Below are 24,307 nucleotides of genomic sequence, written 5' to 3' on the forward strand. Positions count from 1 at the left end.
TTATTGTCATGATGTTTCAGCACAGAGTGATGCATCATGGGAAGCATATTGATCAAAAGGTGGATCAATAAGGAGTGAAAATAGTCAACAGACCTGCAGGCTCATCAGAAGTGGGTCAGAACCGGGTCTAAAGTCCGTCCTGTACTGAGCATGTGCAGAAGGTCCAGCAGGTGTTGAGCAACACGATCTGGGTTTGAACCAACAAACACATCTAAGAATAGCAGCCGGAGGCCCCCAGGGGCCACTCACCTGCTCCACCTGCTCCACCCAACACCTGGGGGCCGTGAGGCCAGACAGGCAGCCGGCTGCACCAGCACCGCCTGGTGGTCGCTCCTGGAAGCGTCGCATTCTTCTGGATTCCTCGTTTAGAAACTTCCTCAATAAAGTTTATTTAAAACAAAACAAGAGGAATGAGCAGAGGACCAGACTTCAAAATAAGAGCATGAACAGAAACATCTGACTTACGTTTTCAGTTGATAAAACTTCAACACGTTAATTCAACTGAAATTTATGAAACAGCCTCGTAAATCAGAGCTTAAGAATTTATCCAGAAGAATCAATAAATGTTTTCAAAGTTAGCTAAGTGCTAAATAAACATTAGCTTCACTGCTAGCATATTAGCAACAGTGTGAATGCATCACAGAGGAGGTCTGGTTCCCAGATGTCCCTGAATGCATCACAGAGGGGGTCTGGTTCCCAGACATCCCTGAATGCATCACAGAGGAGGTCTGGTTCCCAGATGTCCCTGAATGCATCACAGAGGGGGTCTGGTTCCCAGACGTCCCTGAATGCATCACAGAGAAGGTCTGGTTCCCAGACGTCCCTGAATGCATCACAGAGGAGGTCTGGTTCCCAGACGTCCCTGAATGCATCACAGAGAAGGTCTGGTTCCCAGACGTCCCTGAATGCATCACAGAGGAGGTCTGGTTCCCAGATGTCCCTGAATGCATCACAGAGGAGGTCTGGTTCCCAGACGTCCCTGAATGCATCACAGAGGGAACCAGTTGGAGCGTCTCCTGGTCTTTGGGCTGGTCAGTTTTTCTCGGTACCAGTTTAGATTCAGTCCGTCCTGGTTGGACTGATGAAGATGAAGATGAAGATCTGCTGACCGTTTTCTCGGTGTTTCTGCTCAGAGACGTTTCACAGGTTTCAGGTTCGGTAAACGGACTGGACCGACCCGGTTCCCTTCGTGGCTTCAGACTTTTGGACTCAGAGCTTCCAACATTAAAAAAAATTTAAACTGAGAAAATGAAAAATAAAAATGCCATAAAAACGAGTCAGAAAAGAGACGAAAGCAACCAAAAAAAGAAACAGAAACTTATAAATGTTATTAGAGAAACTTTTAATTTCCCATCTGAAGCAGGAAGAAGCTCAGAGACGATCATCTGATCACCAGCAATAACAACCCCATGAACCGTTGCCATGGTGACTCCTCTGAGGGGCGGGGCTTAGGATGAAGGGCGGAGCCTACAGATCTGATTCATTTTGCACTAAAAAAAAATAAGGATTTTGATTCAATTTAGAGATGAAACTTGAAGTCCTGCACTGTAAAAACAAACGGCGGTAGTTGACCGCTGTCCGTCCTCCTCGTCTCCTGCAGGACGGACTCGATCAGCTTCAGTTGCTTTCACATGTTTTCATCCAGCAGCTCTGATGTTTCATGTTTCAGGAAAAACAAACTGAAGTTTCAGTTTTTCCTGCAGAGGAAACATGAGAAACATCAGGCAGGAATAACGTCCAGCTTCACTCCGGCCTACATCTCCCACAATGCATTTCACAGGCCGGTCGATGCGTCACGGCGCGTCCACCACCGTCCGCTGAGCCTCGTACATTTTCCCGATGGAGACCTGGACAGACGGAGACAGGAGGGACGACTCAGACAGGCTGGAAAACTGCAGGAAAACCACGACTTACCTGGAGAAATTTAGATAAAAACTGAAAGAAACATTCAAAAACAAAAATTAATGGGAGTGAAAATATTTAAATTAAATCATTAAATGGACCAAGGAAGTTTTTTCCAAAGTTTTACATAATAGTGATGGACTTTTACATAAACAGTCAAAAAATAAAATAAAACGTATAACTGGACCTGCAGCTATTGAGACAACATCCAAAAATATTTTTACAAACATTGAGGGAAAACCAACATGATAAAGTTCAGATAGTAAATATATTTAATTGAAATTTCATAAAACATCTAAACAAATGTTTTAAATATTATGATTTAAATAAAAATATTTTTTAAAAGTAATGAGAATAAAAATATAAAACTAAATGAAAAAGTTAAACTTAAAACACTTTAAATTGTTGCTAATTTATAATATTGAAAATCATATTAAGAAATAATTCATTTCAATTAAAGATTAAAGTATTTAGAAATATTTTGTAATTTACTTAATTTATAAAATAAGAAACAGAAATGAACATTAAAGAGTTTTAATATTTCCTCTGATCAGCAGCGAGGCGCCCGGTTCCTCCAGCAGGCGGCGCTGCAGAGACACAATTATACTGAGTGAGGACAGCTGTTCCACTGTGTGTGTGTGTGTGTGTGTTTTCAGTACAGCAGGCTGAGAAGCAACCGGAGTGCTGAGCTGGTCGTCGTGCGGTCGTCGTGGGGTCGTCGTGCGGTCGTCGTGCGGTCGCGGTTGTCCAGCCTCAGCTGCCGGCGGGTCGGAGCTCCAGAGAACAGATTTTTACTTTCAAACAGAAAATGATCAAATATTCAGCTGTGATCTTCTGGCCTCATGTCTGTTTCTGTTAACCCGCTGACCTCTGACCTCATTCAGACACAGAGTCTCTGAGCTCTGGAGATGAACGTTTACGTGTCACTTTGACAATAACTGCTGGTGATTGTGTGTCCCTCTGGTGTCTCCATGCATCAAGTTCTGCAGAATCAGAAACATCTCTGACCCTTAGACTCTAGCAGAAGGTGGAGGTTCCTGCGGTCATCAGGTCATCACCAGATGACCTCAGCAGGGGGTCTGGAATGAGGCCTTCAGAGGTTCCTGTGCTCAGTTCCTCCCTTCACAGTGGATGGACCAAATCAACCTGGCAGAGTGAAAACGGCCTTAGAGGAACCTTCAGAGTCTTGGTGTTAAAGGTACAGGGTGGTTCTTCAACGTGTTCTTTCAGTTGTTGTGGACGCCTTACACCTCCACAGTGGGTCTGTTCTGGTCTCTGTCATGATCGGTACCGTCTCTAGGATCGTCCCCGTACTGCACGGGGTCATGACCTCATTGGAGAAGGGTCAGGGTTACTGAAGGAAGAAAACTCAATTTGCCTTGTTTCAACATCACTGAGGAGTTTAAACTGAGATCAGAGATGTTCCAAAGCAAACTGTGTATCCGGGTTTGGGACCGGGTCAGGCGTCTCTCCGGGTTTGGGACCGGATCAGGCGTCTCTCCGGGTTTGGGACCGGATCAGGCGTCTCTCTGGGTTTCCTGTTCCTTGGTGTGTGGTTGTTCTGCTGCAGCGCCAGCAGGGGGCAGCGTCTCTCCACGCTGCCGCTCCTCTCTGTGATCCGGCTCATTAATTATTCTGCCGTCAGACCATTCACCCCCCACATGAATCCCCTCTTTCACTTTCTGTCCTCTCCGTGAGGAGCCCCCTCGCCGTGGAGCCCCCCCGCTGTGTGTGTGACCTCCTGATTGGCTGCGGCGCGGCGTAGTGGGGAGGGGCGGGGGGCGGCCAATGGGCAGCAGGGAGGCTTGGCTCTCATGTAAATTGTTGCGGCTGTGTCTCGTAACAAAGGGAAGGCCTCGCTCCTCTCCTCTCCTCCCCACATTTGTTCCTCTCTCTGCATCACTTCATCTTTTTATTGGAGCTGCTGTCAGTTTCACCTCATGAATAATCGATGGCCGAGTTGTGAAGATAAAACCGCTGCGCTGCGTTTGGAGGATTCAGGGAGGCTCACACTGCAGCCGCCGGTTTACATTCAATTAAACTGCTTTATGCAGATTTACAACCTTTCCTCCGGCTCAGAGCGGAAACCAGAACCGGCCTGAGGAGGTTCTGCTCACCGGACCAGACCGCTGGCTGATGCCGGGCCGGGCCAGACCGGGCCGGGCCGGAGCTCGCCTCCTGGCAGACGGTTCTGGAAAGCCGGCGTGTTCTGCTGCTGTCGCTGTCTCAAGCTAAGACTCAGAGATCCTGCAGGATTCTCCAACAAATCCAGCCTGAGCCTGCAGGAAGCAGAGCTGCAGACCCGACCCGTAACCCCACGCTACAAACCAACAGAACCAGAAATCAGGAAGTTATAAACTCACAGAAAAGGTTTCTATTACTACAGCTACAGGAGGGCCAAAGCAGATATTGATCAGGTCAAAAAAGACAAATCAGGACGTTTAAACTCTCAGGAAGTTAATGTCACTATAGAGAGTCTTAAATTCAATGAATCTGAGAACTAAACTGCTTAATCCCAGCAGATTAGAAGGATTTTATGCAGGAAAGTTTTAAAGCACAGAGATTAGAGGCTTAACCTCAAATTATTATCAAGTAATGAAGAGAAAAGGAGTAAAAAAAACCTTCAGAACGACTGAAGAACTTGATTAAAGCCACAATAAAAAACCAGAGCAAATCAGTGCCGATCCAAAGGGAAACAAAGACATGAGTCTGACCTCTGACCTCTGAAAGGAAACATCCAACATCTCCGTGTCGGTTCCTGACAAAGTTCTCATTTCCTCGTTTTCAGTGGTGGGAGCCACTAATGAAAATGCTATAGCGCTACATCAACATGCTAATTAATTAAAGCTAATGCTAAAGCGCTACATCAACATGCTAATTAATTAAAGCTAATGCTAAAGCGCTACATCAACATGCTAATTAATTAAAGCTAATGCTATAGCGCTACATCAACATGCTAATTAATTAAAGCTAATGCTATAGCGCTACATCAACATGCTAATTAATTAAAGCTAATGCTAAAGCGCTACATCAACATGCTAATTAATTAAAGCTAATGCTAAAGTGCTACATCAACATGGTACATCTCCCTCTACTGGATTAAGTTTGTAACTACACGCCTTCCTGCTCGGTTTGCGTCCAGGAAGTGATTCTTTGGATCAGATTTTTCACTCATGTTTCACTTTGTGACTTAATGACTTTTGCTGCTCGATAATCAAAACTTCAACACAAATGTTGAACTTCATTCAACTGAAAGTTCACAAAATCTCAAACTATTGCTTTACACTTTATCTGGAATAGTTAATTTAGGGGAACCTACGTGCGCTAACCTGACTGAAATTAGCTCCACTTTTAGCCACTGCTGCTAGTTTTAAAGGGGTAGAGGTGGTTTTGGGGAAATTTTATCTGGAACATTTAAATTTACATGAAACTTGAGAACATTTTTAAAAGAAATCCTGTTAAAATGAGAGAATCCTCTGAGCTTCTCGGTGAACCCTCTGGAGAGCTCGTCTTCCTCAGAGACAGAACCAGACGATGCGTTTTAATGTGGGCTCCTCTGAACGTCACGCCATCCATTGGCAGCAGAACCCAGAACGGCGCCGAGTCGTGACGGGCCGACCCGCAGTCCTCCTCCCACCAGGCAGGAGGTGTAAGATTAACATCGCACCGCCGCTCCCAGCCGGGCTCAGGAGAGACGGAGCCTCAACGCAACACCCGGCTGTCTGACAGCCGCTCGCCGCCCAAACAGGCTCTGTGGATTCGACCCGGCAAAGACGCTCTCTGAGTCCGGAAGGAACCAAACTCTGGACCTTCAGCGTCTCCGAAAGGAGACAGAGGGCAGAACCAGAAACACGATGCACATCTTCAGATCGCTTCTGACAGCGGGGATAAAAGAGGACTGAAGGTCCCGGTCCAGTCCGGTCCGGTCCGGTCCGGTCCAGTCCGGTCCCGGGACGCCAGTGGACCTTTTCTCTGATTTTAATCAGACAATAATAAATCACTTGAATCCGACACGTTCCTCCAGAAACTTGGTTCTCCTCTGGAACACATTTATCAATGAAGCCTAATGCATCCAGCTGCAGCGCCACCTTCAGGTCAGAACATTTTAGAAAAAAGTGATAAATTCAGAAATGGCAAAAGCCATAATTCAAAGAAAAAAATTCAGAAAAAAATAAAAATTTTGAGATTATTATATGCAGAATTAAGTGTCAGAATTAAATTGATAATTATAAGGAAAAAGCCAATTTTTTTCCAGAGGTCCGAATCGTTTTCTGCAGGTCGGATCATCCTGAAGACTTTTGATGGTCATTCATCGTCCGAGTCCCTGAGTTTACATCCAGAAAGCCTGAACTGGCGCCGCGGCTGAGGTCAACACCCGGACGTGTCGGCCATCTTGGCCCCGCGGTGAACACCCGGACATGTCGGCCATCTTGGCCCCGCGGTCAACACCCGGACATGTCGGCCATCTTGGCCCTGCAGCGCCCCGTTTCTTGCCAACGATGAAACTTCCTGTGTGTTTTCCAAAGTGCCAGTTTCTGCTCTCCTCATAAATGATTCATGAACATTAAAAGTGCTTCGGGTCCCGTTTGAAGGCGCCGCCTCCCTCTGTATCTTTCCCTCCACTTGACATTTACAGTCTCCGCTTCCTTTTTCCAATTCTTCTCTTTTTTTATTGCTTTTCATAAAGTTGTGGAGAACATTTAGCCGGTGGAGGCAGAGCAGCTCCACATTAAACAGCCAGCCACCGAATCATTCATCCTTTACTCTTCACATCCAAACTCTCAGCTTTTATGAAGCAAAACTCTGTTTTTGTTGGACTTTATGTCAGAAATGCTGCTGGTTTCTGCTCTGCATCAGAGCCTCCGGGAAATATTTCACTGTTAAGGTGCAAAAACCGACTGTTTCCTGTTGGGCTGCTGAGCAGCTGCTCTGGTTGTTTATGTCTGACATAACCACCAAAACGAAACCGTAGAGTTTCATCTTCATCCCACAGATCAGACACACAGATCTACAAAACCAATTAAAAACGCTCAGATTAATTTCATTTGCACGTCAGAGATTAGGAGACATGTTGCTAAAGAGGCTAACCTTCAGTCAGGAGACCGGGTTGAAGACCGAAGGAAAGATCAGCTAGTTAACGTGAGACGCTAGTCAACGGGAGACGCTAGTCAACGGGAGACGCTGGGTAGCCGGAGTTGGAACTTTTGCATTTGCAACTTGATGTTTTATGAGTGGAAAATAAACACAAGTTGCTGTTAATACAATTTTTGAAATGTTGACACGTTGGTCGTCTGAGTTTCCAAAGAACCGAGACAGAAGGGGGTTGAAGTCGACCCACCAGGCAGCTCAGGACTTGAATCAGCCGACTGTTTCAGGATGAGTTAGCGTCTCGGCCTCATGGTGTAGCGATGGGCTACCAGCCTCTGACTCCAGTTAGGATTTCAAAATGGCTACTTTCAAATTTAGAAACTAAACTGCTGATTTTATGGTTAATATTTGCTCTTCAAGTAGTTTTTCACATTTAATCTCTAGAACTTTTTAAGGTGTATGTAGAAAGTCTTTATTTCCAGGATGCATCTCGTGTTCATCATTGATGAACCGACTGCAGGATTCATCCAGGAACTGAGTCAGTCCCTCACTCAGCAGGAAGCTGGAAAGATTTTTACAAAACTTTTAAAGATCGTTTATCAGAGTATTTACGTACATGGAAACACTTAACAAAAAAATGGTCCAATTATGAAAAACTCTCGAACTGAAGCAGCCCAGTTGCTGTTGATAGAAAGACGCTCTTTGACCTTTGAGCTAACGGTACGCTAAGCTAATGGATCACTGACCAATCAGAAGAAACTTCCTGTGATCCTGCAGACAGTTTGAGAGCAGCTAACCCAACTCGAAGCTCTCCCCCTCCTGATTCTTTTGGTGGGTCGTTGAAAGCAGCACCGACTCTCAGGTTCTGTTCGGGTCTGAAACCAGAACCTCCCTCTGCTGCGTCTGGGTCGACTGGAAACCGACCAATGGGACGTCTTCACTTACACCTGCTGCTGGTTAACCTTCAAACCTCCTTCCCATAAGCCCCGCCCACCAGCTCGTTAGCCAGAAGCCCCGCCCCCTCAGGGATTGGCCAATGGCAGCCCGGCTGGTGAACCTGAAGAATCTCCAGGGAGGAACAGAAACTTCCAGCCCAACTCGCCTTAATGAGGAGTTTCTTTGAAAATCTGTCGTTTCTGAACCTTAATTTCCTTCTGCAGCGAACGCTCCTTAATTAGAGACCGAGGCGAACCGCGCTTACACACCGGAGCATCCAGCTCAGAGTGTGTGTGTGTGTGTGTGTGTGTGTGGAGTTTCCTCGCTTGTGGCCGGACTCCTCTGATCTCTGTTTCAGTCCGATGAACCCAAAGGCAGAGCGAGGAAGAGGAGGAGGAGGAAGGGGATAAATTGCCAGCTCGTTATGCCTCCATTGTTTCGTCCTTCTCCCGTCTTTTCCTCTAATTTACGGCTTTACTTTGTGACTGAATCTGGAAACTTTCATCAGATGTGAAGCGTCTTCCCTCTGAAGCAGCAGATTTACAGAACGATTCGACCTTGAACTGACCTCTCTCTCTTTATTGGAGAGCTGATCCAGATCCTTCATCCATCGGTTTGTAAAGATTGCAGAGCTAAAAGCATCCTGCGTCTTTAAATGTACTGAATACTGTCAGTTTGATCAAAATGCTCAGAATGTAAATATATTCTGAGCATCAAATTCTTTAAGATAAAAGCTCATTTGCATCAGAATCAGTTCACACTGAGCTGATTTCATCTTCCCACGTTGACACAACGGCACACAGAAACGCCACCAGAAGCTCCTCCCCTTTCAGCAGAGGCTCCGCCCACATGGCAGGTCCTGTGTGTGGCGTTAAGACAGAAGGCTGTGTAAGGCTGGTGACGTTATGGCGGTCCAACAAAGGTCAAAGGTCACAGCAAGAAGCCAAAACGTAAGCTAGGCTAAAACAGAAGATACGCTAACATAGAAGCTATGCTAGGAGAGAGTCACATGATCCTCCCTTTAATAAACTTGTTTGTTTACTGATTGGAAGATGAAAGTTTTTCCAACATTCATTAGTTATTAGACCCACAGCGGCTGGCAGAGGGTTATTGACGTTTTGCTGTCGGTTCAGTCACTGAAATGTAAAATGTCTGTTTTTCCACAGCGAGGTTAAACAGATTAAAGCAAAGTGACATCAACTTCAGAGCTCAGAGCAGGAAACCAATGAAGAGACGGATGATCAGACGCACCGTTCAGCTAAACCAGCCTCTGAATAATCAGCCGAATGTTGATACCAGCAGAGTTAGAGCTGCTGCTCCCGCTTCCTTTCACTGAGCTTTTACTGTCAGCAGTCACTTTCTGCCATTAATTATCTTATTATTGCAGCCGGAGGAAAACCTTCGCCACATCGATGCAGCGAGCGGACAAAACAAGCAGCAGTTACTCTGGAACGACACAATCGATAGGAAACGTGCTGAAGAGAGACGGAGGAAACCGAGTGGAGCAAACTGAAAACAAACTGAAAACTGACTGGGATCAAACCAAGAGTTCAGTCCCACCAGTCACTTCAACTCCAGTCCGTCGGTCTAGTCAAAGTCCAGTTGGGTTGGGGAGGTGTGAACGCTAACCGACCTTTGACCTCTGGTCCTCCAGACCTCAGTCTGGGTTCAGTTTGAATGTGAACGCCAACCGGACCAGAAACCGCTCCTAAAGCAGGAAGTGAACTACAGCGCAGGGCATTCTGGGTAAATCCAACCAAAGCTAACGTGCTAGCCTAGCGCTAGCAGCAGAAATGTCTCCTGGTCTTCAGCCAAAGACTAAAGAGATAAAATCTGACGCCTCCATCTTGTTTCCATCTGGTGAAGAAGGAAGTTGCTCTCAGTGTCTTCAGAGGTTTTTGTGTGGTTTCCTTCAGTGGTTGTTGGTGCAGCGCCCCCACAGGCCAGGAGGGGAACAGGTTGGTTTGACTCAGAACCACAGCAGCTGGTGGAGTTCTGGTTCCAGTAGAACCGGGTCGACCGGACCATCAGGGGGAAACATCCTGATGGTGACCTACGGCGGTCAAGAGTTTCAATCTTTTGTTCTTTGTCCTTCACATTGGATGAGTAGCTTCAGAACCTCCTAACGTTGCAACCCAATCGGGTCATTTCCTCCTCCTCCCCGCCTACTTCCTGCTCCTGGTTCGCCGCCGCCCTCCGGTCCCGTTGCATTCTCCAGTCAATGAATTTCATCATACATGCACAGGAGGAGGAAGCAGAACCACGTTGCATCAGTTCCAAATTTCTAAGAATAGAAGAAGAAAGAGAAGAAACGCGCCGAGGAGAAACAGAAAGCAGATGCTGCAGCTCTGAAATCACACGCCGTGTTTATCACATTACATCATCTCTAACAGCTTCAGCTGCAGCACAGATTACATCAGACACACTTTACATACCAGGTTTCATCGATTAGCCAGGAAACTGGTAAAAGCTGAGAGGAGCTGGACCCACAGAGGAAACGTCTCCATTTCATGAGGAGACATTTCTACAGCCGATCTGCTCAGAGAACCAGCCGAGAACGAGAACTCAGCCGTCAGAAATACAAACTTCAGTCAGAGGGAAGAACCTGCTGGTTCTGGGTGGACTGGAGGAGGATCTGATGGTGCAGCTTGACGGATGTTTAAAGATGACGGCTCCGTTCCTCTCCCGCTGAGCGCAGCGCTGATTTCTCTGCATTAGACCTGAAACATGCCGCAGGAAAAGCAAAACGCTCCTGATGGACGGATTGAAGGGAAACGCTTCAGATTTTACAGCAGAGAAATCAGAAGACGTCAGTCTGAAACAGAATCAATCTGCCAGCTGACGGATGGCTCTGCTATGCTAAAAATAACAATAAAATGTCCCAGCAGTCTTTGTGATGAACGATAATAAATTAGTTTAATTATGGTTCAGTTCTGGTCTTTTATTGGAGACGTCCCCAACACGGCCATGTTTCTGTCAGTTCAGACGCTTCATTCTCCCTCAGGTGGCCGGCAAACCGTTTGGACCTGATGGCGTTGCTGTAGGTCACCCAAAGGTCATTAATGGCCCTGACGTCATTTAAGAATGAAACTACAGGTTTGGGATTCTGGTTTTATAGACGTCTCTTTACTGGGACAGAACAACATGGCCGCTCCTCCCATCTGGTTCCAGGAAGTCAAACCTTCAGCTCTGAGCCTGTAGCGCTGACCTCCTGACCTTTAGGTCCAACCATGTAGCGCTGACCTCCTGACCTTTAGGTCCAACCCTCGTCTCTACAGGCCAGCAGGGCGGCGCTGTCCTAAATGAGCAGCTTCCTGACCTCATCTGGTCAGCAGCGCCTCGCTTTATGGATAATGATGATGATGATGATGATGAAGTGTCTGCAGCCATAATGAAATCCTGAGAAGCTGCTGCTTCTCTCCACCTGCTACAGAGGAAGAGGAGGAGGAAGAGGATGAAGGTGTCAGCTTTCATCCAGCTGATCAGTTCGCTAACACAATTAGCGCTAACAGAGCTAACTGTTAGCACAGAGGCGCTCCATCTGCGGTGGAGATACCCAAACCTGCAGGAAACAGTACAGGAGGAAGAGGAGGAAGAGGAAGAGGAGGAAGAGGAGGAGGAAGAGGAGGAGGAGGAAGAGGAGGTGACGCCGCGCTCATGCCAGGCGCTGCCCTACTTTTCTCCTCCACTGCTGGATCAGGCTTCCCCAGAACCCACCGGGTCCCCAGACGGAGCAGAACATCTAGATCACTGCTGATCTACATCACTACATCTACATTTTCATGTGTTCATCAGCGTTACTTGATGAACACGGTTTTAGGATTCATTCATTTACTGACTGTAACGTTGACCAACGAGAAAACTGTCCTGATGAGGTCAGAGGTTTAGATAAGAGAACGTAAAGCTGAACAGAACACTTTGGTAAAACCATAAGGCAGGAAGTGGAAAACTAAGTGCACCCTCACTGCGTCCTCCTGGTTGAAGCGTGAAGCAGAACCAAAATGGCCGCCTGGAAGGAGAAACTCTTCTCTCCAGAACAAGATGGCGGGAGGACTGAGGTCAGCAGAGCTGCATCGGCATGGAGGAGGAAGAGACACCAAGAACGACGTCCTCTGGACAGACCAGACCAGAGATGATGGACCAAAAACACCTGACCAGCAAGGAGGAGGAGGAATGATGCTGTGGGCTTGTGAAAATCTGTGTCACTGAGTGGATCATGATCTACGGCAGCTGATAGGGACAAACAGATGATGCAAACTCCAAGACACACAATGTAAAAAACAAATGCAGCAAAAACATGTTGGGAATGGAAAAAAAAGTATAAAACAGCCCAAACTGGCGGCAGTAAACGCAGGACCTCCAGACCAGTAGGGGGCGTCATCTGGGACCAGACAACCAGTAAAGACCGGAAGAAGACAGGTGAAAGAAAAGGTGTGTTGGCCCGTTGGCCGTAGGTTTGGCCCGTTGGCCGTAGGTTTGGCCCGTTGGCCGTAGGTTTGGCTCGTTGGCCGTAGGTTTGGCCCGTTGGCCGTAGGTTTGGCCCGTTGGCCGTAGGTCTGGCCCGTTGGCCGTAGGTTTGGCCCGTTGGCCGTAGGTCTGGCCCGTTGGCCGTAGGTTTGGCCCGTTGGTCGTAGGTTTGGCCCGTTGGCCGTAGGTTTGGCCCGTTGGCCGTAGGTTTGGCCCGTTGGCCGTAGGTTTGGCTCGTTGGCCGTAGGTTTTGTTGCCATGTTCTGTGATTGCTGCAGTTTCTGCGAGCAGCTGCTCCTTCCTGCCTCCCGTTCAGGTGTGACATTAAAACTGATGTAAACACGTTACCAACAAAGGTCAGATTCATTATAATCCAGTTAAATCTGCATCTGTGCTGCAGGACGGCGAGGCGTTGACCCTCCAGGCTGAGCAGGTAATCAGCTTCACCTTTACAGAACAAACCAGGATGAAGGCAACCAGGTAGTCTTCATCATCTTTAGCATTTACAGCCTAGAGACAATCGCTGCTTTGAAATGTTTAATCAGATCCAGCAGCTGAATGTTCCCCAGCCGCCTCCAGACTTCTGGTTAAACTTTGGCTTCTGCAGAAATCTGAAACCAGAACCACCGGGGGTCCGACCCAGGTCCGGTTCCTGATGGGCGGGTTGGAATACTGCAATGCTGCTTTGAAACCAATCAATCAGGCTACGCACATGACGTCATCACATGTTGGCGCTCTGGCTGGCAGAGTTTTCCCTGCTGGATGTTTGAACGTCTCCGTTGGTCGATGGAAGGTTGCTACATCAGAACTGATTGGTCCAACATTCTCCATCTGTCTGTTAGCGCATCAGCTCTTTCAGAAAAGCAGAAAACCAAGCAAGCATGAAAACCTTTTTGTGAAATTGAAGTTATTTCATGTCATTTTAAAGCCATACTTCAAAGTGCGCATAAAAAACAGCTAAAGAGGCGAAGAGCAGGAGAAAGGATGCAGAGCAGCGTGATGTCATGTGACCAACCCTCTTCCAGAGTCACGGCTCCTGGATGGGAAGAGGAAGATGCTCCAGTCTACACTGTAAAAACACTAATAATGATTCCTCTACGGAGGAAAAGCTTGTAGCTGTAAGTGAAATAATCTGTCGGAGGAATTTCTCTTTTCATCGTTAAGGAATTATTAAAACAAACTTCTACATGTTGATTAAAACATCTAAATTAATTTAGTCTAATTCCAAGTGGAACCAGATATTTACACTAGAAACTAAAGTAAAAGGATTTCATGATGAGGTCGGCTGGAGAACCTGTGGGTTCTGGTTCTGGGTGGGTTCTGGGTGGGTTCTGGTTCTGGTTCTGGGTCGGTTCTGGTTTTGGGTCGGTTCTGGGTGGGTTCTGGTTCTGGGTGGGTTCTGGTTCTGGGTGGATTCTGGTTCTGGGTGGGTTCTGGTTTTGGGTGGGTTCTGGTTCTGGGTGGATTCTGGTTCTGGGTGGGTTCTGGTTCTGGGTGGATTCTGGTTCTGGGTGGGTTCTGGTTTTGGGTCGGTTCTGGGTGGATTCTGGTTCTGGGTGGGTTCTGGTTCTGGGTGGGTTCTGGTTCTGGGTGGATTCTGGTTCTGGGTGGGTTCTGGTTCTGGGTGGATTCTGGTTCTGGGTGGGTTCTGGTTCTGGGTGGATTCTGGTTCTGGGTGGGTTCTGGTTTTGGGTCGGTTCTGGGTGGATTCTGGTTCTGGGTGGATTCTGGTTCTGGGTGGGTTCTGGTTCTGGGTGGGTTCTGGGTGGATTCTGGTTCTGGGTGGGTTCTGGTTCTGGGGTTCTGGTTCTGGGCGGGTTCTGGTTCTGGATGGGTTCTGGTTCTGGGTGGGTTCTGGTTCTGGGTCGGTTCTCGGTGGGTTCTGGTTCTGGGTGGGTTCTGGGTGGGTTCTTGTTCTGGGTGGGTTCTGGTTCTGGGTGGGTTCTGGTTCTGGGTGGGTTCTGGTTCTGGTTCTGGGCGGGTTCTGGTTCTGGATGGGTTCTGGTTCTGGGTGGGTTCTGGTTCTGGGTCGGTTCTCGGTGGGTTCTGGTTCTGGGTGGGTTCTGGGTGGGTTCTGGTTCTGGGTGGGTTCTGGGTGGGTTCTGGTTCTGGGTTGGTTCTGGGTGGGTTCTGCTCGGCGGTGGGACTCTGAGGACTGCAGCCTCTGGATTCAGAGGCGTGTTGAAGCTGCTGACTGACTCGCCGCTGAAGGAGTTAAATAAATAAGTTTCTCCTCTGAACTCTGCAGCTTTACGTCTTTATTCTGCGTCTCATCTCCGTTTCAGGGCCTCCTTCCTGAACTCATTACAGAGAGCAAAATGCTTCAGCTGCTGCTCCACAAACAGGCGGCTCTGCAGCTGCAATCCATCATCTTTACTCCCTAACTAACTTACAGAGGCTCACCGGCCGTGAGGGACCACAGACACAATTAGGAACAAACTCAACTTTTTAACGGAGCGGGGAGCCGGCGGCGCTGCGGAGGAGGGTTAGGACGCCCACGGGCGCCAGATCAGCTCACGCCACACGCCGCCCACCCTGGACACCAACACAGAGACCGTGAGGCCGTCACGCTGCAGAGGTCACACTGACCTTGGAAACACAGAAACGTCCCCCGGTGTTTATGGATTTATGTTGGATGTTCAGATCTACATTTCCTCCTCGTTCTGCTGCGCTGCCGCTTTAACGCGCCGCCTGGATCTGGACTCGGCGGAGGAAACCTGAAGCGTCACAGTATGGATTCTGCAGCAGCTCGTAGTATTTGATGCGTTGTAGCGGCGAGCGCTTTCCTCCGCTGCAACGTCTGAGTCAGCGTGGGCGAGAGGTAAACACGGAGCTGTGAGGCGTCAGGAGCCGATTCTCCAGAAGTAAAGAGCTGCTGCTGTTTAAAACCCACTGCTGTCCATTCAGTACCAGTAACACCAGTAACACCAGTAACACCAGTAACACCAGTCCTCTTTACTTCATGGTTTATTTCTCATGTTTCTTTATTCTCCTATCAGATTGTTGGATTCATGTTTAACTGCAAAAAGAATCTACAAACCAGCCTGTAAGCCTGGTTACTGGTTTATATGGATGAACTTTGAACTTTAAGGACATTACTTTGAATTTTATCATTTCCATCGTTTTCTAATGTGATTCTTCAAAATGTTGATTTTAAACAGTAAGTGATTCAGACTGCTTCACTAAAATAGAAAATTGGATAAGATGCAGGTTTCTTTTGGTTTCAACGACCCGATTTTAGTCGCCTGCTGAGGGAAAGTGTCTTTGATCGACCCGGTTTCAGATCGGGTCTGACGGACCCAAACTGGAACATCTGAAACGCTCAACAAGCAACACGAAGCGTCACAAACCCACAGCCAAGCAAGGTGGTGGCAGAGTCATGCTGCGGGCCTCACAGAGTTCTGGAACATGAGCAGAACTGGTTCTGGCCGTGACGGGCCCAGTGTTGTCCCAGCAGAACCAGTGAGTGTGTTTACTGGTTCATGAGGCTGCTGCATTCAGATCATTTTTCTGTGGCGATAAATAAAATGTCCGACCAGCTGGACTCAACGGATGGAAAATACTGACACGATAAATATTATCAACATTCAGCAAACAAGACCAAACACACACACACACACACACACACATACACACACACACACACACACCAATCAGGTGTTTCTCCAGTACAACCAGTGAACCAGAACAAGCTGGATTTACCCGTTTCTGATGTTTAGCTTTGGGTCCCGCTCCTCGTTATCCTCCCTCCCTGACTGGTTTACAGCGCTACTGTTACCATGACGACTGGGTTCGGCAGTGAAATGTCAGCATGTAAATGTGATAGTTAATGTGGAGTCCAGACAAAACGGGACGGAGACGTAAATGTCAAAACATTCATGGGATTGGATTAGACGGCAGGAGTAAACTGAGCTTCAACCTTTCTACAGTTAGAAAGGGACCGCTTCCGCCGACCACCGGACCGCTTCCGCCGCCGACCCCCAACCTCTTCCCCCGACCCCCGGACCTTTTCCGCCGACCCCCGGACCGCTTCCGCCGACCCCCGAACCGCTCCCGCCGACCACCGGACCGCTTCCGCCGACCCCCGAACCGCTCCCGCCGACCACCGGACCGCTTCCGCCGCCGACCCCCAACCTCTTCCGCCGACCCCCAACCTCTTCCCCCGACCCCCGGACCTTTTCCGCCGACCACCGGACCGCTTCCGCCGCCGACCACCGGACCTCTTCCGCCGACCCCCCGACCGCTTCCGCCGACCACGGACGCTTCGCCGACCGACCTTTCCGCCCGACCCCCGACCGCTTCTCCTCTTAAATAAATCCAAACGTTTCATAAACCCGGCTGGGACTGTTGTCCCCGTCCTCCTCTGGGATTGGCTGAGAGGCCGCGGTCGTTATGGGAACAAAGCGAGCGCTGGCGGGCGATTAGCCTGCAGTAATGAGCCGACAGGTGGTCAGTCAGAGCGCAGGTGTTCATCTGTATTCACGGCCCCCTCTGGCTCGGCGACCCGACCAGAACCGTCCACAACCGGGAACGCTACCTCAACCTGCCTGTTAGAGTGAGACAGTGTGTGTGTGTGTGTGTGTGTGTGTGTGTGTGGGTGTCACACCTGTCTCTGAATCAGCGCCAGCATCTGCTCTCCCTCTTCCATCAGCCTCTCTACCGCTTTCGGATCTTCCACGTCCCTGTTGGCCCTGAAGGCATCACGAACACGCCGCAGTGCGTACGTCCTGCAACACACACACACACACACACACACACGCTGTGGTTTCATTTATAATAAGGAAAGGCAGGCCAACGAGCGAAGAGGGAGGGAAGCAGGAGCTGCTAAACCCTGGGAGGAGTTCAGGAGCAAACAGCCGACCAGAGGTGGAAACAGCTCCACACTAAACCAACAGGAAGATAAATTAGAGCCAAACAAAGCTCAGGGCGGCGCAATAAAAAAAAAAACAACAACCGCATATTTATTTGTTTTTCTGCTCCTCGCATATAAAGAAACCTGCAGCAGCACAAAGAGATGCTGCTGATGAGCGAGCGTCGCAGCGGGGGCCGCGTCCTGCTTTATGAGCACAATACACCCGAGGACCTGAGGAAGAGGAAGATGAAGGCTCAGTGAGTGACGCCGCGGATTCAGACGGCAACGCAACGAGACGCAGCAACCAGCCAATCAGAGAGCAGCAACCTGGAGGTCACTAAAAGCATCAAACTGGGGAGAATAAGATGGAAAAAATAAAGAAATGAGGGGAAAGAGGAAAAACGGCAGACATCTTTAACCTTCCGCTGATGGTGCTTCTCTTCAGTTTAATATCCCACAATCCTTTGCTGCATCAAGATCGTCTGGTGTAGCTGTGAAGGTCGTCTGATTTTCCTGCATGATCAAACCAGCAGAGTCGGACCGGTCAGAATAAAGATACGGTCCGGTTCTGTTGGACAGGCAGAAGACGGGTCAGGAACCAGAACAACCCAGCAGCCTGTGGTGGCGCCGCTGAGCTCCTCTGAGCAGAACTGATGAGATTTGAGCTGAAGTTCAGCAGAGATCGAAGAGCCGCCGCTGGCTGGAGAGGGACGGACCGGTCAACTCTCTGACCCGATCCAAACCGGACCTGATGGAGCTTCAGGTCCAACCGGTCAGCTTTACAGACGACCTGGACGTTGACCTCTGGGAGAGACCAATGGTCTGTTGGCTCCATCAGATCTATGAAGTTTGTCTCAGAGAATTTGAGGAACAAACTGCAGCTCTGGCCAAAAACATCCTTCCATAAAACATAAACAGGTAGAGGCTTGAGGTAATCACTCCTGGATCCTCCTGGGGATCCAAGGAGATGGAGGTCTGGGTCTCAAACAGAAAGACGGAGGGACGGGCTGACGGAAAAACTAGTAGATGGATGTTTGGGTTGATGGATGTTTGGGTTGATGGATGACAGTAATGGCAGGATGGACCAGTCTGACCAGTGGACATCCAAAGTGGTTGATGGACAGAACAGGAATGTGTTCTCGTCCCACCAAGGGAAACTCAGATTGTATGGGTTGACGGACATAGTGAGTGACGGACAGACTGCTTGATGAATGTATGGATGGATTGACGGATGTACCGACACAGATGGACAGATTAATGGATGGATGGACTTTCAGTTCATTTGATTTTTTCATTGCTGCTGTCAGAACATCTTGTTTCTGCAGAAACTAAAGTGTTTCTGATGCTTGGAGTCCAAAGACAGACTGGAGAGATCCAGATTAGAGTCTGCCTGAAGGGAAGGAAACTAGAAAGAGACGAAGGACGGATCAGAGAAAGAACTGATAGTTACTGTTGTATCTGTATTTATTAATAAGCAGCAGCAGCTTCTGTACCTGTCAGCTCATTGAGGAAAACCCAACAGTGAGAGACTCCAGACAGTGAATGACTGAACGGCGTGTTTGTGAGAGAGTGAGTCATCCCGTCACGGGAACTTCAGAGGGAATTCTCCTCTCTGATCTTCAGACGAAGACGGGAAGGGAAGAGGAGACGAGGAGAGGAGGCGACGAGACACTGAAACTGGATTTTCACAATCACTTATTCATCACAAGTCTTTGTCATCTCGCTGATAAGTTGACAGTTGTTGGAGCGCCCACGCTGCGGGGGGAGGATATTTTTAAGCAGGGAAGGAAAGATATCAGGAGGAAAGAGAGGAGAGACAACATCAGGAGGCAAAGACACGTCTGACCCAAGTTGCTCTTGATTACAAGAATTCCTCTTTTCCATTTAGAGATGCGGTACGTTACAGTAACCAGGAACACATCATTCCTGAACCCGGTTCAGCTGTAGGTCCATTGGTTGATGGTACCGTTAGGGTGGAGCCTCTGGCGTTACTCAACACCATCCATCGATTGGGGGACAGAAAGTGCCACGTCTGTCGTTGCTCTTGTTTGACGATGCGTTGGGTGTTTGAGTTCAACCCCGTTTGGTTAAAAGTCAGGCTTTTTAAAGCTCAATGATTGGTGATCTGTGAGAAACCTAATCCTACATAAAGCCACTTCTCCGCCTGAAAAGCTTTAACTGCTCCAGATTCATCTCCATTAGCAGATCCTATGTAGCTCCTCCCTGTTTTTAGTAAATCACTGCAATGGCAGTGCAAGTTGGGAAAATATATGCATTGCACTCAAGCAATTTGACTGCCGATGACCTTGTTCGTTCATCGGCAGTCACTTTAGACTGCAAGCATCTCAACCACTATAATGGCCAGCGGACATCTTGTCTGCTTTCAGAGAGCTGCTGGAGGTGGAAGAGTGTAACCTCGGTCAACGTGCGTCAACTTTAGAGCAGAATGACGATGATTTCAGCAGGAGTGTCTCTTAAGAACGAGCAGCAGTGAAGAGCCAAGGACCGCTGGTCAACGTTCTGTCAGTTCCTCACCAGCCAGTTTGAAACACTGGAACTGCTCAACATCGGTTTGGTTTGGTGTGAATTTCATTCCACATTTGGGTTTTTCTTTTCATAAAGTTGAATTGCTTTGGCTAGAACCAAAGCAGACATTAACCAGACGGAGTGAGACTTGATCTAGGAGAAGCAGCTAAAGACTGAAGTCTTCAAGTCCCATATTTGATCTAAACTAGCAGATCAGACATGATCTAAATGTAGAGGATAGAAACAAAAAGAAAACCGATTCGATCTAGACAACTTCAGATGCAACAGATCAATCACTGTCCACCTGTAAAACTTTTACCATGAGTCAAGTCTTTGGTTTCAGGTCTGCCTGAGTTTGCAGAAAACTCCACAGATCTCAAAGCTCTTGATGAAAATAAAAGATTTTTTAACTATATTCTGTGAGCCTGACTGTCCTCCCTGAGACAATCCAAACTGTTGAGGTTCTGCTCTCCGCAGAGCGTTCTGCCCATCATCACCTCACTGTTTCACTTTCCTGTGGAAGATCATGAATGTTTCATCTGACTTCTGTTCGTTTCTGTGTTTTCTCTGGTTGACAAAACCTTCCAAACTCAGGCAGAGTTTTATCCCAGGAAGAGCAGCGAGCGCCTGCCTGGCTGTTAGTGCAGCAACAACAGAACAGCGCCGGCAGCAACGTCTGGCATATTCAGGTCACTCCACAACAACCTGGAAGCTCACAGGTACGGCTCAGAGCAGGAGCAAATCACTCCCACACGCTGCGCTGCTCCGCTTCCCACCAGGACATAACGGCACTTTGTGTGTCAAAGAGGAGTCACAACTCAGAGAGGATGGAAATGTTCACAAGCAGCGGTTCGATGTTAACATTTTTATTAGAGGAGTCTGACACAAAGACAAGAGACATCATTAAAATAAAAATTTTATAGCTTGATTTTAATCAGATTCATATTTTTTAAGTGCTGCAAAAACTGACTTTCCGCTCCGAAGTGGGAACATTCCTGAAAAAATGTAACTTAACCAGACACTTTGATGCGACGTAGGGAATCCTGTGTTGAACATTTTGACTTGTTTATTTGCAACTGAACTTTGACTACAAAGTTATTGAGGGAAAAAAATGTCAGATTCATAAAACTGATTAGCTGGAAGTCATGACCTTTTTTAGCAGTAATGTAAACAAGAACAATGTTACAGCGAATAAAGAAAAATGAACAGACTAACAAATAAATCACAGAAAGAATATAAAGATATCTAAACAAAACAAGGAGAGAATGAATTTTATTTGTTTTTGCACTCCTAGACACTCAAAGTGCACAAAAAGATGTATTTAAGAGCTAAAAAGTGGATTTTTCATAATATGTCTCCTCTAAATCTGCTGGGATCCATTTGTGATGTGTTGCTACCACTAGGAGGCGATAATGCACCAAGTTGCCAAAGCTTTGAAACCTCATAAAGAGGTAAAGCCCAGCAGGAAGACGTCCTTTATGGTTGATAGAATAAAATTATGCTTTATTGTCCCTCAGCGGGAAGATTCAGTTTTATCTCACGACTGAACGATATTTCTAGTTCTTACGGTTATGATTATGCTGAAGTTAATCCCAGATCAGCTGACTGGCCGGTTCTGCTCCAGATAAATTGATCCACAGGTCGGGTTGTTCCAGAACCCAGAACCTCCTGACTCGTATCTCTCTACCAAGTCCATTCAGTCAGAACTGAACCCGTTTCACAGAAAACCTCTCATCTCTAGTGGTCATTCCACAGCATTTACACAATAAGCTAAGGCTAAAGCTACAGAAGCTCACTGCCTGTAAACTGACACTATTTTCATATTTTAATTGGGGAAAAGTTTCAAATTCCGACAGAACGCCTAAACATCTGGAGTCAGCTGTAGTTGTCATGCCAGACCATCAGATGGTGCTGTGATTTTAGCATGTCATTGAACACACATGTGCTTTTGACCCTTAGCTTCACCTCATCCTAAACGGTCACCAGCTCCGATGAACCAAGCCCTCATGTATACCAAGCTATGTTAAACTGAACAGGTCAAGTATCAAGGTTCTATCCGCCATTGTTTTTGTTATCCAGAGTCCTTCACACCTCCAGCAGGTGCTACAGAAAAGTTTCACTTTGATTCCTAGCTTCAAAACGTCCTGGTGTCTCAGTTTCCAGCCACTGGAGAACGGCTCAGTGTAAACCAGAATCTCTTTTATGTCAGATCCAGCTTGAAATATTCAGATTTTTAAAATGTAACCAAGGCCCGCCTCCTGACAAAGTTTGGAAAATGCAACCAAAAGTGGGCGGAGCCAAGAGGCAGAAAGGGGCGTGGTCAGATTGGAGGCTGAAGCATGTTAAGCTTTGCGACTTTGTCACAATATTAAAATCTAGCAACATTTTTTCTGTAGTATTGGAGACTTTTGTGGGTTTACACCAGAGCTGTGACGCAGACGCTGTACCGCTGGACCCAATAGGAAAATTCAACTGCAGTACCCACTGTTCGTCCCAAAGAGGGCAGCACTAAGACAGCTTTCAGACAAATATTGCATAGTTTTAAAGAAATTACACACAAATATTCCAATTTGGACAGGAACATAAAGATAGCACCTTCAAGGGCCAATGTAGACAGTAAATCTGCGAAAAACAATGTTGATTTGGAGTTTGACTGGAGGATTTGATCCATATATCTAAATTCCATCAAGAGCGACGTTAGATTTAACAGACAGTATGAGATGTAAACTATTTAAAGCAGCTGTTAACTCATCATGACCTGAACACCATCAGATTTAAAACGTGTTTTAAAGCTGATGATGTGCGCATGAATGTATGCTCACATTAATGGTTCTGTGGTTTAAACTGTCAGAGCTCATGTTAGCCTGGGAACTGAACCTTCAGGTCTCCTCCAGGACATCCAGGGTTTCATAAACACTGACCCTGCTTCATGTAAACACTACGGTTAGCTGCGTGTTTAGCCGCTGACAGGCGGTTTAAACTGGCCGGAAGGACCCCTCACACCGCCGACAGCCCCGGACTCACCTGTAGTTGTAGGAGGGGAACCTGCTGCTCTCCTTCAGCATCATCTTGTAGAGAGAAATCACCTGAGACCGAGTGGAAGCAGCCATCATGCTACACAGTACGCGGTTCCGTCCCTCTTTCCGTTTGAGCTCCAGGACCCTTATTTCTAGGCAACCAAGTAGTGCCTGAACAGAGACAACTATTTCAAATTGTATGTTAATCACAATTTGATTATTTGTTTTATTTTAAATAGAAATTTTGTTTAACAATGTAAAGATTAATAATATAATAAATATACGTTTGTGACGTAATAGAATTTTTATTGCCTTTAAGTCGTAAGGGCGCAGCTCCGCCATCTAAACAACAGCCCAACACAGGAGAGTGACAGAAGGTGAGTTAGCTTTGCTTCTTTAGCCTATAAATATGTTTTTAAGTAGAGAAACATGAGGCTTTAATGAATAAACTACACCACGAGGGTTAAATTCTTCACTGCAACTGGTGGTGGTTTGGCTTTTTCCCAGCTTTATTGTACACATAAAACGTTTTGGTTTTGGGTCAACATGTGAGCAACCCTGCTGCAGCTGCTTTAAATTAACTTAACCCTCATGGTTACGCAGACACAAGCCTATTTAAACCTCCGACAACCTTTAAATATACAGCTACTAGGTTCTGCTGTGACCGTTCTTAAACTGGACTCTACAGAACCAGAACTGTTAAAAGAAAAGTAACAGAGCTACATGTTCCCAAAACGGAAATAAGGCTTCACTTTATTAATCTGATTTTATCAATTCAAAAATATTTGATTTATCCCAAAGGATAAACTAAATGTCACTGTAAAAATATTTAAAGAGATGATGTGGCCTATGATGCTGTGTACAGGAAGGCTCTCCTGTTGCAGTCTGTCTTGCAACACATCCAAAGAGGCCTCTGACTGAAGACTGTTGCTGTATAACAGCGTCATGACAGCCCTGACATGCTAACAGCTCAATATCCAAGCAGCAGAGATGATCTTTCACAGCAACACATCCTGAATGACTCCATCAACTCTTAGCTAGCTGCGCTAATCCACCTCTTTTGCTTTTGCTGCTTCTTTTAAAATCTGTCTGGTCAGAGTAGAGCAGTGGTTCCCAAAGTGTGGGGCGCGACCCGTAGGGGGGCGAGGGAAGCAGTATGGATGAATGAAAAAGAAAAAGCTACACAAAGGTGTTTCACAGTGAAGATGGTTTTTAGTGTGTTTTGTTGCAACCTGAAGTGTGAAATAAATATGTTTATAGTTTTATGTCTGGTTGAACGATGTGTGTCCATAGGGGGGCTCAGGAAATGTTTGGGGACCACTGGAGTAGAGGATGTGATGATTTAAACTTCCTCCTCCTCTCTGTGTCCATGAAGCCTCCCTTTAAACGCCTCTTGGATTTGGGGGTCATAGGTCAGGGAGATGCTAACCAGCTGCTCATTGTGGAAAGAACAAAATCTTTAAAATGCCATTGCTGATGTGTTCCTGATGATGAGGTCTACATGTTGTTCTAATGGGTT

The 24,307-nt window shown here is 47.2% G+C and overlaps 2 protein-coding genes across 6 annotated transcripts in view; one reads left to right on the forward strand and one right to left on the reverse strand.

Annotated features, from left to right (window-relative positions):
- Positions 1–1,325: 1,325 nt before the first annotated feature.
- LOC122824477 (LYR motif-containing protein 4B) lies at positions 1,326–23,158 on the reverse strand. 2 transcript variants are annotated; one of them, XM_044105212.1, is made up of 3 exons: positions 23,101–23,158; positions 22,796–22,959; positions 1,326–1,847 (listed from the first exon to the last, which is right to left on the reverse strand). In XM_044105212.1, the coding sequence occupies exons 1-3, from the start codon at positions 23,128–23,130 to the stop codon at positions 1,775–1,777; spliced, it is 267 nt and encodes an 88-aa protein (XP_043961147.1). In that variant the 5' UTR covers positions 23,131–23,158; the 3' UTR covers positions 1,326–1,774. The 2 variants fall into 2 exon arrangements, with proteins under 2 accessions (XP_043961147.1, XP_043961146.1); XM_044105211.1 differs by lacking the exon at positions 23,101–23,158 and adding an exon at positions 17,000–17,120 and having other exon boundaries at positions 22,796–22,948.
- fars2 (phenylalanyl-tRNA synthetase 2, mitochondrial) overlaps positions 22,875–24,307 on the forward strand; it is a 50,836-nt gene continuing 49,403 nt past the window's right edge. The window contains exons 1-2 of one of the 4 annotated variants that reach the window (XM_044105114.1): positions 22,875–22,985; positions 23,108–23,165. The gene's annotated coding sequence lies outside the window, so the exon portion shown is untranslated. Of the gene's footprint in view, positions 22,986–23,107; positions 23,166–24,307 lie in introns of those variants that run through there. The other 3 variants (XM_044105113.1, XM_044105111.1, XM_044105112.1) reach the window with 3 other exon arrangements.

This window comes from Gambusia affinis, linkage group LG21, assembly GCF_019740435.1.
Source record: "Gambusia affinis linkage group LG21, SWU_Gaff_1.0, whole genome shotgun sequence".
Classification (NCBI taxonomy): domain Eukaryota; kingdom Metazoa; phylum Chordata; class Actinopteri; order Cyprinodontiformes; family Poeciliidae; genus Gambusia; species Gambusia affinis.

Coding starts and splice junctions, on each gene's coding strand:
- LOC122824477 (XM_044105212.1), bottom strand. CDS start 23,130: ATGGCGGAGCTGCGCCCTTACGACTTAAAG. Junction 22,960..23,100: donor TGCGCCCTTACGACTTAAAG/GCAATAAAAATT, acceptor GTCTCTGTTCAG/GCACTACTTGGTTGCCTAGA. Junction 1,848..22,795: donor TTCCCCTCCTACAACTACAG/GTGAGTCCGGGG, acceptor CCGTCTGTCCAG/GTCTCCATCGGGAAAATGTA.